The sequence below is a fragment of the Oncorhynchus clarkii genome, chromosome 33, assembly GCF_045791955.1.
Source record: "Oncorhynchus clarkii lewisi isolate Uvic-CL-2024 chromosome 33, UVic_Ocla_1.0, whole genome shotgun sequence".
Taxonomy (NCBI): Eukaryota; Metazoa; Chordata; class Actinopteri; order Salmoniformes; family Salmonidae; genus Oncorhynchus; species Oncorhynchus clarkii.
In genome coordinates this window covers 17,246,944-17,259,997 of record NC_092179.1, presented here as the reverse complement: position 1 = coordinate 17,259,997, position 13,054 = coordinate 17,246,944, and the positions used below count along the sequence as shown (strand labels likewise).

The following is a 13,054-nucleotide window of genomic DNA, read 5'->3' as shown; positions in this document are numbered from 1 at the left end:
TGCTCTGGGACCTGCCATCACATTACATCACTTATCCTTAGCACATAGATCATTATCTTGATCTAATCTTCATAGTTCCAACATGATCAAGTATGTTTCTACCTGATAAAAAAAAGACGTCAGGACACCAACAAGGTTAGCGTGCCATGGTTACTGCACTGTGCAGCTCTGCATTTTTCAGGCTCCTGAGGCCAAACCACACATGGCCGGAAAAGTGGATCCATTACAGGCCCGATGCACAACGCACCCTTTCTCCCTCGCACACAGTATACAGGCCATAAACCTACTCAACACACATAACACAAAATTATATCATTTTCAAGCCCATCACCACACCCACTCTGACACAGTCCTCTCTCTTTAACGTGTGAGCCAGCCAGCCAGCGGTGTAATTTGAATGAGGGTGCGGGTGAGTCACTCTCTCTGATTAAAAGCAGCAGTGCAGGCCCAGACCTAGCCCTCTTCTTGGTTCAGACATTGGGTGGGATGCACAATGTGACTGGTCACTGGAGAGTATAGCAAAAAATAAATCAATAGGATCAACATTTCTCAAAATTTTGTCATTTTCTGAATTTAGAAATAGAAAACACCAGGTGATAAACTTCACTATGCAAATAAAGATAAACCCAATCCATTTAAAGTGATCTCCAGTAGCAACCAACACTGGCTTGCAGACAGACCAGAAGGGGGAAACTGCCATCGCCATGGTGACCGTCGCCATGGTGACCGTGAGGGTCATTTTCTTTGTGCAAAAAAAACAAAAAAAAAGAACTCAACAAACTCACATCCTTCCTGCTAAACTTACCGCCCCCCCCCCCCCAAACAAAAATGCAGGCTTTCAAGGAGAGGAAATACTAAATTCTGAGAGAGAGGTTGTGTCCCAAATGGCACCCTATGTAGGATACCCGAAATGCACGTCCTGGTCAAATAGCAGTGCACTACATAGAGAATATGGTACCATTCAGACAAGAGAGATGTGATCAACAAGTCTTCGCTTTAACATTTCCCTTTTTGTTTTGCAGCAAAACAGTCAAGGTCACTATTCGCTTCCAAATATGGTCGACTGATAAACATAACTCACTTCCTTTGCGCTCGTCTCAGAGGTCTTCTCCTCCTACTCTACTACTTTCTGGCCATGACCACACACACGGGTGAACTTTCCAGTGAATCTTAGCACTGTGAAATTAGTTTGATATTAGAAAAAAAGTCTGACAGCTAAGTGCCTGTTCTGTATCAGACTTCTCCATTTGAGCCCCTGTCTTTTCTACATTACCGGTATGCATATACAGCAGCCTACAGTATCTACCTGCCCTGTCTCAAAGCCCTTAGAGCCCTGGTCTAGAAAGAGTGTTTTGGCTTTAACCTATCTTGGACGGGGTCAGGTTAAGGGGTCAAGGAGAACTGATCTTACAACAGTTCATAAGCGTCACATTCCTTGTGGAGCATGACACACACACACACACACATTGCACTACTCACACTCTTGGCCAGGTAGCACACAGTCTGTTATGTTGGCAACTCTAGTTTAGTAGTTTGTCACCTATCACATTCACATCACAGCTGTATGCAGACAGACTAGGGGGAAAGGATCCAAATATCTCCAACTTCAATCAGTGGCACTCTTCAGCATGTTAGCGCAATGCTATGCTAATAGAATAGCCTACAGTTTTGAGGCCTGTAGTGGTCAATGACTTCTAGAGCAGGGATCATCAACTAGGCTAGGGCGGTATACCGTACATAGACACCCTATACCGAGGTATTTTGAAAAAGTGACGAGAGGGTTGTTCAATCTCTCTTTGAAGTTTAATACATTTGAATATTTGTTGGTGCGGTCTTGTTTAACAGAGAGACTATGAGGAGAGCTGTTACACAGGGCATTGACCATGGAGATGGACCACAACAGACAGAAGGCCTATGGCTTACTGACCATGCAGTAGTCCCCCAATGATCTCCTCTGAGTGGGACAGGGGTGGGTAGCTCAGGAAATTAAAACAATAGATTTACAGCAATCAAACTTATCAAAACCCTCTCCCTACACTTCACTTAGAGCAAATAAACTGAGGGATAGTAGATTCACTCACTAGGGCTGGGAATTGCCAGGGACCTCACGATACGATATTACCACTAAATAGGTGCCAATACAATATGGATTGCAATTCTCACAATTCTATTGTATTAAGATCTACGATGTGAAGTCGTTTGTGGTGACCAAGGGCACGATATGGCATCCATAACAATATTGCGATATGTAACTATCTATTTTTTCCTCCATCACTATCGCTTCCCCTATGCCCGTCTTCCCCTTAACCAGCTCCCCAGGTACTAGTGTCTACCTCCCATGGCCATCCTAGTAGCTATCCCATCTAAAAGTATCGTCCTAACCCCACACCATCCATCACACCCAGAACTTAGGAGTCCATCTCCAAGGTGTCAAAACGTCACGCTGTTACATTTGCTCTTCACCTGGCCGACACAGGAAAGAGGCAGTGGATGATATAGCCATAGAGTTTCTAAACCCAGAGGCGCAACAGCGCGAGACTTCCGGGAGCGCTTGAGAAACAGACCAAGCAGACCGGCCCGGGATTTGGGAAGTCAATGAGAGAAGTGAAAGACTATTTGTTAGTAGTCAATTGTCTCGAAATCTAAAAAGGCACAATCTAGATGAAAAGATTTGGCATGGGTCCCAAGATCCTCTAAAGGTTCTACAGCTGCACTGGTTGCGTCACCGCCTGGTATGGCAACTGCTCTGCATCTGACCGTAAGGCACTACAGAGGGTAGTGCAAACGGCCCAGTACATCACTGGGGCCAAGCTTCCTGCCATCCAGGACATATATAATAGGCGGTGTCAGAGGAAAATCCATAAAATTGTCAGAGACTCCAGTCACGCAAGTCATAGACTTTTCTCTGCTACCGCACGACAAGTGGTAAAATGATGAAAATAATCATGGCCTCTAAACCGTCAAGCTGCATACTGGACCCTATTCCAACTAAACTACTGAAAGAGCTGCTTCCTGTGCTTGGCCATCCTATGTTGAACATAATAAACGGCTCTCTATCCACCGGATGTGTACCAAACTCACTAAAAGTGGCAGTAATAAAGCCTCTCTTGAAAAAGCCAAACCTTGACCCAGAAAATATAAAAAACTATCAGCCTATATCAAATCTTCCATTCCTCTCAAAAAATTTAGAAAAGCTGTTGCGCAGCAGCTCACTGCCTTCCTGAAGACAAACAATTTATTAGAAATGCTTCAGTCTGGTTTTAGACCCCATCATAGCACTGAGACGGCACTTGTGAAGGTGGTAAATTACATTTTAATGGCATCGGACCGAGGCTCTGCATCTGTCCTCGTGCTCCTAGACCTTAGTGCTGCTTTTGATACCATCGATCACCACATTCTTTTGGAGAGATTGGAAACCCAAATTGGTCTACACGGACAAGTTCTGGCCTGGTTTAGATCTTATCTGTCAGAAAGATATCAGTTTGTCTCTGTGAATGGTTTGTCCTCTGACAAATCAACTGTAAATTTCGGTGTTCCTCAAGGTTCCGTTTTAGGACCACTATTGTTTTCACTATATATTTTACCTCTTGGGGATGTTATTCGAAAACATAATGTTAACTTTCACTGCTATGCGGATGACACACAGCTGTACATTTCAATGAAACATGGTGAAGCCCCAAAATTGCCCTTGCTAGAAGCATGTGTTTCAGACATAAGGAAGTGGATGGCTGCAAACTTTCTACTTTTAAACTCGGACAAAACAGAGATGCTTGTTCTAGGTCCCAAGAAACAAAGATCTTCTGTTGAATCTGACAATTAATCTTAATGGTTGTACAGTCGTCTCAAATAAAACTGTGAAGGACCTCAGCGTTACTCTGGACCCTGATCTCTCTTTTGAAGAACATATCAAGACCATTTCAAGGACAGCTTTTTTCCATCTACGTAACATTGCAAAAATCTGAAACTTTCTGTCCAAAAATGAATCCATGCTTTTGTCACTTCTAGGTTAGACTACTGCAATGCTCTACTTTCCGGCTACCCGGATAAAGCACTAAATAAACTTCAGTTAGTGCTAAATACGGCTGCTAGAATCCTGACTAGAACCAAAAAATGTGATCATATTACTCCAGTGCTAGCCTCTCTACACTGGCTTCCTGTCAAAGCAAGGGCTGATTTCAAGGTTTTACTGCTAACCTACAAAGCATTACATAGGCTTGCTCCTATCTATCTCTCCGATTTGGTCCTGCCGTACATACCTACACGTACGCTACGGTCACAAGACGCAGGCCTCCTAATTGTCCCTAGAATTTCTAAGCAAACAGCTGGAGGCAGGGATTTCTCCTATAGAGCTCCATTTTTATGGAACGGTCTGCCTACCCATGTCAGAGACGCAAACTCGGTCTCAACCTTTAAGTCTTTACTGAAGACTCATCTCTTCAGTGGGTCATATGATTGAGTGTAGCCTGGCCCAGGAGTGGGAAGGTGAACGGAAAGGCTCTGGAGCAACGAACCGCCCTTGCTGTCTCTGCCTGGCCGGTTCCCCTCTTTCCACTGGGATTCTCTGCCTCTAACCCTATTACAAGGGCTGAGTCACTGGCTTACTGGGGCTCTCTCATGCCGTCCCTGGAGGGGGTGCGTCACCTGAGTGGGTTGATTTACTGATGTGGTCATCCTGTCTGGGTTGGCGCCCCCCCCCCCCACCCCCTTGGGTTGTGCCGTGGCGGAGGTCTTTGTGGGCTATACTCAGCCTCGTCTCAGGATGGTAAGTTGGTGGTTGAAGATATCCCTCTAGTGGTGTGGGGGCTGTGCTTTGGAAAAGTGGGTGGGGTTATGTCCTTCCTGTTTGGCCCTGTCCGGGGGTGTCCTCGGATGGGGCCACAGTGTCTCCTGACCCCTCCTGTCTCAGCCTCCAGTATTTATGCTGCAGTAGTTTGTGTGTCGGGGGCTAGGGTCAGTTTGTTATATCTGGAGTACTTCTCCTGTCCTATTCGGTGTCCTGTGTGAATCTAAGTGTGCGTTCTCTAATTCTCTCCTTCTCTCTTTCTTTCTCTCTCTCAGAGGACCTGAGCCCTAGGACCATGCCCCAGGACTACCTGACATGATGACTCCTTGCTGTCCCCAGACCACCTGGCCGTGCTGCTGCTCCAGTTTCAACTGTTCTGCCTTATTATTACTCGACCATGCTGGTCATTTATGAACATTTGAACATCTTGGCCATGTTCTGTTATAATCTCCACCCGGCACAGCAAGAAGAGGACTGGCCACCCCACATAGCCTGGTTCCTCTCTAGGTTTCTTCCTAGGGAGTTTTTCCTAGCCACCATGCTTCTACACTTGCATTGCTTGCTGTTTGGGGTTTTAGGCTGGGTTTCTGTACAGCACTTTGAGATATCAGCTGATGTACGAAGGGCTATATAAATAAATTTGATTTGATTTGGTACCGGAGCGCCAAGTCTACACCCAAGCCACTAGACTGCTGAACAATTAGTCAAATTGACACCGGACAATTTACATTGACACACCCTCCCTTCTGTACACTGCTGCTACTTGCTGTTTGTTATCTATGCGTATTCACTTCACCCCCACCTACATGCACAAATTACCTCAACTAACCTGTACCGGTACCCCCCTGTATATAGCATCGTTATTGTTGTTATTTTCGTGTTACTTTTTATTTTAGTCTACTTGGTAAATATTTTCTTAACTCTTCTTGAACTGCACTGTGGGTTAAGGGCTTGTAAGTAAGCATTTCAAGGTAGTCTACACTTGTTGTATTCGGCACATGTGACAAATAAAGTTTGATTTGATTAGATTCAAGCCAATGTCACTTCAGTCTCATTTTCACCTAATTTAAACACCAGATTCACTTAAAAAGGCACATCTCAATAGGTGGTCCAGGTAAGTTATGACATAGCACAAGTGGTGGGGGTGGGCCTTTCCTCTTTTGTTCCTATACTGTTCCACAATCAAGGCAGGGGGCTGATGACATCACAACTTCCATCAGACCAACTCCTTGAATGCCCTACTCCATGAACTTTTGCTCAAAACATTATTTTACCCTTTGCTGTGTGTACATTATTATATTCAGAATTGGGGTATCGCTTTTCAACAGTAAAATAGTTGTTGTTTTTTTTGTTTTTTTTTTTAATCGCTGTAGGATGCCTATCAAAATCACACTAATAGAAAAACCACAGAATGTGATGCAAGTCCAACAGGAGACCACTTGAGGTCTGTGAAAAATCTGAGAAATGTAGATTTTTAGGTGTAATTACACTTTAATTCAAGTGTGCACCTAGCAAGAGGCTGTTCAGCTACGTTTTTGTAACACACATTGGACGGTAGAGTTTGCAAACCAAATACCCACTGGATTGATGAAAATAATCATGATATTTTGACAGTTAAGCCATAGCCTACTTTTTAGTTAACATTTAATTGAGAAGGTTTTTTGGAAAGCCTTTCCATCTGCCAGAAGACAACGGCTACAGAAAGTGGTACACACCCATACACAGACAGTGGCATTCTCGTTGCCCCTTCAAAAAGTTGCAGGAAATACAAATCACTGATGAATTCTGTTCATGTCTTATGATAAAGTTGGGCATAAACTTGGGCAAAATAATTGTTCAATACATATGGTTAAATTCCGATTTAACGCCGGAATTCTATAACAGGCAGTATCAGAGGAAGGCCCTAAAAATTGTCAGACTCCAGCCACCCAAGTCAGACTGTCTAGGACCAAAAGGCTCCTGAACTGCTTCTACCCCCAAGCCAGAAGACTGCTGAACAGTTCATCAAATGGCTACCTAGACTATTTGCATTGACGCCCTTTTTTCTGCACTGACCCTCTTGCACTGGCTCTAAGCACACTCACTGGACTACACACACACACACGCTGCCACTCAGTTTATTATGTGGCCTGATTGCCTAGTCCCTTTTACCCCTACCTACATGTACATATTACATCAGCTACCTGGTACCCTTGCACCAGTACTCCTTGTATATAGCCTCGTTATTGTGATTTCATTGTGTTACAATTTCCTTTTTTTATTTAGCTAATTGTTCTTTTTAACTCTGCATTGTTGGGAAAGGGCTCTTAAGTAAACATTAGCTGATACCTATTGTATTCGGCGCATGTGACAAATAAAATTAGATTCTGACTCCGCATAGCTGGCTATGTGAAACGTGATCGATAATTAATGTGCCAGAAAACAATCATTTGGCTAATTGGGTTTCGACTCATCGTTACCACTTATATTACATGGGGATGTGCAAATTCACAAGCATCATGCGCTCTCCCTCCCCTGTGTGAGGGAGAGATGATGTGTGTGGGATTAGGCGAAACACAGTGGGACACCAGATTATAATTCCTTTCTTTGATGGCGATGATGAAGGGGAGGTGGTCTTGATCATAGATAATCTAGTCCCACCGCTGATATACCCTGGGGGGGATTGGAACAATTACTCCTCTAATCCCAGCCTGACTGGGAACAGGATTGCCCCAGTCCTGCCCTGAGGGGTAACAGCAGGAGGAAAAGGGTGAGGGGGATAAATTCTCGAAATTCCATGGAAGACCATCAAAGCAAAGCAGGGCTGGGCATTGCCAGGGACCTCACGATAGAATATTATCACGATATTTGGTGCCAATACAATATGTATTGCGATTCTCATGATTGGCTCCCTAATTAAAATGAAGATTGAGTACAAGCCATGAAGGAAAAATACTTGAGTATTGGAGCCTACTACCACAAAAATGATATTTGCAAAACAATAAGATAATAATCAAAAAATATCCCGATATGTATCGTCAAATAATATCCCGATATGTAACTGTATCAATTTTTATCCCCATCACTAGCTTCTAGAAGTGGGTCACTGAGGGCAGGCTGCAGGGCCCTGGGGCACTCGTCTGCCTCCTGAATAAGGAGCATTCATTACAGCAGACAGACGGCAATGAAACAGCCACACGCACACACAGCCCTGGGCTGGGGCAGGGACATAAACAAAAGTCCCTCACTATAAGAGCAGTAGGCTTACATCCAGGTCAGAGCAGGGACCAGAGTCACATCATGTCTGCAGGGAGAGAAGTATCCGGCACAAGCCCTGAGAGAGACCAGATCAGCCAGTATTCAGTGTAGCTCCACACGGAGACAAGCAGTGTCTGTTTACAGCCTAACAGACAGGGAGATGGTAACGTTACCATGGCATGACGAGTCCCATGGTAGAAACATTCCGACACACACACCACACTCACAGCTCTGTCCCCCTTCCAGCAGCACCCCCGTCCCCTATGAAAGACAGATTGTGAGGTCTATTTCTGGAGGTCCTGAGTGGCTGCAGCCTGGCCTGCTCTGGAACCAGGGAGGAAGTGGTAGCCACAGATCGAGAAGAGAGGAGTGCTGGCAAGCTCTCGCTCTCGCCTTCTCCCTCGCTCGTGTCCTTTTCCGCTGCATTGGTTGTTGTGGTGTTTCAGTCTCACTCTGGCGCTCTCCAAATGTAAAGCTGATTCAAATTGTCCAGCAAAACGTAGGCATATCCATTAGAGGTCGACCGATTATGATTTTTCAACGCTGATACCGATACCGATACCGATTATTGGAGGACCAAAAAGGCCGATACCGATTAAAATCGGCTGATTTTTATTTATTTATTTGTAATAATGACAATTACAACAATACTGAATGAACACTTATTTTAACTTAATATAATACATCAATAAAATCAATTTAGCCTAAAGTAAATAATGAAACGTTCAATTTGGTTTAAATAATGCAAAAACAAAGTGTTGGAGAAGAAAGTAAAAGTGCAATATGTGCTATGTAAGAAAGCTAATGTTTCAGTTCCTTGCTCAGAACATGAGAACATATGAACGCTGGTGGTTCCTTTTAACATGAGTCTTCAATATTCCCAGGTAAGAATTTTTAGGTTGTAGTTATTATAGGAATTATAGGACTATTTCCCTCTATACCATTTGCATTTCATTAACCTTTGACTATTGGATGTTCTTATAGGCACTTTAGTATTGCCAGTGTAACAGTATAGCTTCCGTCTCTCTCCTCGCTCCTTCCTGGGCTCGAACCAGCAACACAACAACAACAGCCACCATCGAAGCAGCGTTACCCATGCCGAGCAAAGGGAACAACTACTAGAAGGCTCAGAGTGAGTGACGTTTGAAACGCTATTAGCGCACGCTAACTAGCTAGCCATTTCACTTTGGTTACACCAACCTCATCTCAGGAGTTGATAGGCTTGAAGTCATAAACAGCGCAATGCTTGACGCACAACGAAGAGCTGCTGGCAAAACGCACAAAAGTGCTGTTTGAATTCATGTTTACGCGCCTGCTTCTGCCTACCACCGCTCAGTCAGATACTTAGATACTTATATGCTCAGTCAGATTATATGCACCGCGGGACACGCTAGATAATATCTAGTAATATCATCAACCATGTGTAGTTAACTAGTGATTATGATTGATTGTTTTTTATAAGATAAGTTTAATGCTAGCTAGCAACTTACCTTGGCTTACTGCATTCGCATAAGAGGCAGTCTCCTTGTGGAGTGCAACAAGAGAGAAACAGGTAGTTATTGCGTTGGACTAGTTAACTGTAAGGTTGCAAGATTGGATCCCCCGAGCTGACAAAGTGAAAATCTGTTGTTCTGCCCCTGAACGAGGCAGTTAACCCACCATTCCTAGGCCGTCATTGAAAATAAGAATGTGCTCTTAACTTGCCTAGTTAAATAAAGGTATACTTTTTTTTATTACTTTTTAATTTTTTATTAAAATGGCAAATCGGCGCCCAAAAATACCGATTTCCGATTATGAAAACTTGAAATCGGCCCTAATTAATCGGCCATTCCGATTAATCGGTCGACCTCTAATATCTATGCACCTGACCTAAAGAACCAGTGGGTGAATCTCCTGGCTGTCAATGACAAGAATGCTGCTCACCTATCGCTGATAGGTATTTCGTATTATAATGAATTGGACACAACATTACAGTAGGTGGCATTCTTCATGCTTCTCTATATAGATCTGTTTACCTCTAGCTCTTGTAAAGGGAGCAGAGGCACAGTGCTGAGCTCTGGTCCAGGCTCTCTCACAGTGCCAGAGCTGTCACTCCTGGGTGAAAAACAACTGCTGTGCATTCTGTCTAGTCCCCCACTTCTGCATACACAAACAGTAACACTCCTCCAGCTGCCTGGGAGGGAGGTAGAAAAGAAGGGGTCAGAACGGAGAGCAGTGTGTGTTGCGGCTGATCATGAAATGAGGCCCTTGGCTTCTACAAAATTAACGACAACTCCCCACCCACATGAGAACACACACCCCCCCCACCCCCCTTCTCCCAGTTTTCATAGAACACAAACACACAGAGGGACAATCTGGATTCTCGCTCTAAACACGTCTCCCAAGGGTCCGCTCTCCTATTTCCTGTTTGGGCCGGGAGCACCGCGAACGGAGCATTTGATTCGCCACAGTGTTCTCAGCACAAAAGGGGACAGCAGTCAAAACAGAGCTACACAAGAAACCCCAGTCAGGCTGACCACACCCTGGCTACAGACCGGCCATCTTGGCTCCCTATGTGAAGTCTATCTGATCGATGAGAGTTTGGGTTGAGCACAATTATCAGGCAACGTGACACCTTAGTGACTAATGGAGGGTGTGAATGGGAGCTGCAGGCAGCGGTCATCAAGGCAGGGACGTGCCCTACAACCAGCTCACACCCCCAAACTGTCAGTCAGCAGTTGTGAAACATTCCAGGCCTGTGTGTGTGTGTGTGTGTGTCAGTCAAAACACAGATAAAGCAACACCTCCACACCTGTGCATTCAGGACATCGCAGGACAGGCAGGCTGCAGCTCTGTCAAAATGTCAGGGAGCACCAAGCTCTCTCTGGCATGTGAGAATGATGTCAGAAGACAATGTTATTGCCCCTGGGAGCATGCATCAGCCTAACAGAATAAAGAGTATCAAATTGTAGTATCGATCTGATTGCAGAAGAGTGGGTAGCCACTTTAGGTAATGAGTATGGAGTCAGTGTTCAGTAAGACTAAAATAAGCTTGTGTTGTTGAAAAGTAAAATGCATACTTTAAAGAATAAAGATGCATATGTTGCAGCAAGTTATTTACTATGCATTTGGCTGCTGTAAAAGGGTTTCAACTACAGACCAATCATCATCCCTGAGTCTTGTTTTTTTATTGGGTACGGAGGCCTCGTTTCTCCTTGATCGCCTCAGCGCTTGGGGTTTTTAATGTCTGCTTCCCAGATGCTTTACAGGCTAGTCTGCATTCAGCAGCAAGAACAGCAGGGTAGATACAGGAAGGAGATACATTCTGCAGTGTGCAACGTCCACATTATAACATCCTGCCGCTGAACCTTGCAGGGATTGTCCCCATTCAAAACAGACATGCATTAAAATGTATGCAAAGAAAATCAAAATGTTCATTGTCCAACCTCAACTTTCCAACCAAGAAATAAGTACACAAGCCAGTTCTTGCTTGATTTTAGACGCTGAGAACTTGTCATGCTACGATGCTTCTGCATGCTCCATCTAAATAAGTCATAAACAGAATCCATTCTATAAATAAAAGACGTTACAAGTTTCCAACTAGCTTATTATATTCATCGGATAAGGCGGCTTTAATATTTCATGGTGAACAGGCTATTATACCGCACAGATCTAGGACACCGCACAAACCGGGGGGAGCGTCAGATAACGGTCTCAAAAGCTCAGCGTCCGAAACACAACAGGAAGAAAACTGAGCATCTACGGGGCTCGGTTCGGGCCGCTCTGGTTCAAGTGGCTTGGGGAGGGGCAAAGCAATCTAGGTTAGTCCACAAACAAAAACAGACAAAGAAAACAACAATACTTCCATTTCGAAAACATAGTTAGTTAGTTGTTCACAAGAATAGTACGCTTTTATCAAGCATATATTTGCTTTGCTTCTCAGAATGACCAGTTAGTCCTTATAATTTCGACCTCATCATGTAAAATCTCGACACGAATGTGTGACGTTTGCTTTACTAGGTAATTCCTGTTAGCTTGGCGAGAGGTGACAGAAAATGGTTTCGCTTTAGTTAAATAAATTGGTTTAATAAACCCATATTAGCTAGAAATCTACTCTAACCAACGCCGCCAAACATGTCGTTAGCTAGCAAGCTAACAAGTATCCTCTACCAAGCTAATTAGCTTGCAAGTTTACTTAAGTTATTAGTTAGCTAGATATGGCTATGAAAATTATGCATGACATAAAATAAAATGAACTATTTCCTCGTGGTTTGAAATAACACCAGACGGCGGGCTAATCTCAAGAGGCCTTTGACATCCGCGATTTGTAGTTCAGTGCCCTGCCGGATAAAACACCCCACAACTGTGGGACGCCGTTTTGTCCCGGCCCGTCCCCGCCTCCCTTTCCTCCGCCTCCCCATGTTTACCAGGGCTGAACCGCGGCTAATACGCCAGTATTAGCTAGCTAGCACTTAGGAAAATAGCTAGCCCAAAACTCACCTCTCTTATCGAGGTCGTAACCGACCACCACGAAGTAGTCGGCGAGCCTGGCCATCTCGGAGTTCACGGAGACAGGCCTTTATTGCGGTATCCTTTCCCTTTACCGTCGATATTCCATTCACATTCTGTTGGCGAAAGACACATCACGGGCGACAGTAGCATCCTTCCTGCTGTATCCTGCCGCCATACCGTCAGTATGTCTTGCGCTGACAGCAGAGTGTGATGATTCTGCGCACTGGGTTACAGGGAGCGGCGCATGGCAAGAATGTCCCACAACGTCCCATTAATGTAGTTGGGTGTTGATCCCTTGTAAAAAAAAAACTAAACCACTGTTGCCTAGAAAGGCAGCATGTTGTTAGCTAGATGCTGACAATTATCTTACTGAAAACATGCACTATATGCGATAGAATGATTATGAACAAGTAGTGTATTTAGCATGCATCAATGACATCTTGGCTACAGGGCATGGTACACTTGGGAAACCTTATGTAGTCTATCAATGCACATCAACATATCAAATAAACACGTTGAAACAAGTCTTTGACAGCTCAAATG

The 13,054-nt window shown here is 44.3% G+C and overlaps 1 protein-coding gene across 15 annotated transcripts in view; it reads right to left on the bottom strand.

Annotated features, from left to right (window-relative positions):
* LOC139392748 (myotubularin-related protein 5-like) overlaps positions 1-12,736 on the bottom strand; it is a 78,226-nt gene extending 65,490 nt beyond the window's left edge. For 11 of the 15 annotated variants that reach the window (XM_071140976.1, XM_071140971.1, XM_071140972.1 and 8 more), the window contains exon 1: positions 12,500-12,703. In XM_071140976.1, the coding sequence (XP_070997077.1) occupies positions 12,500-12,554 (55 nt within the window). In that variant the 5' untranslated portion in view covers positions 12,555-12,703. Of the gene's footprint in view, positions 1-12,499 lie in introns of all 15 variants that reach the window. The other 4 variants (XM_071140970.1, XM_071140977.1, XM_071140975.1 and 1 more) reach the window with 4 other exon arrangements.
* Positions 12,737-13,054: the final 318 nt, after the last annotated feature.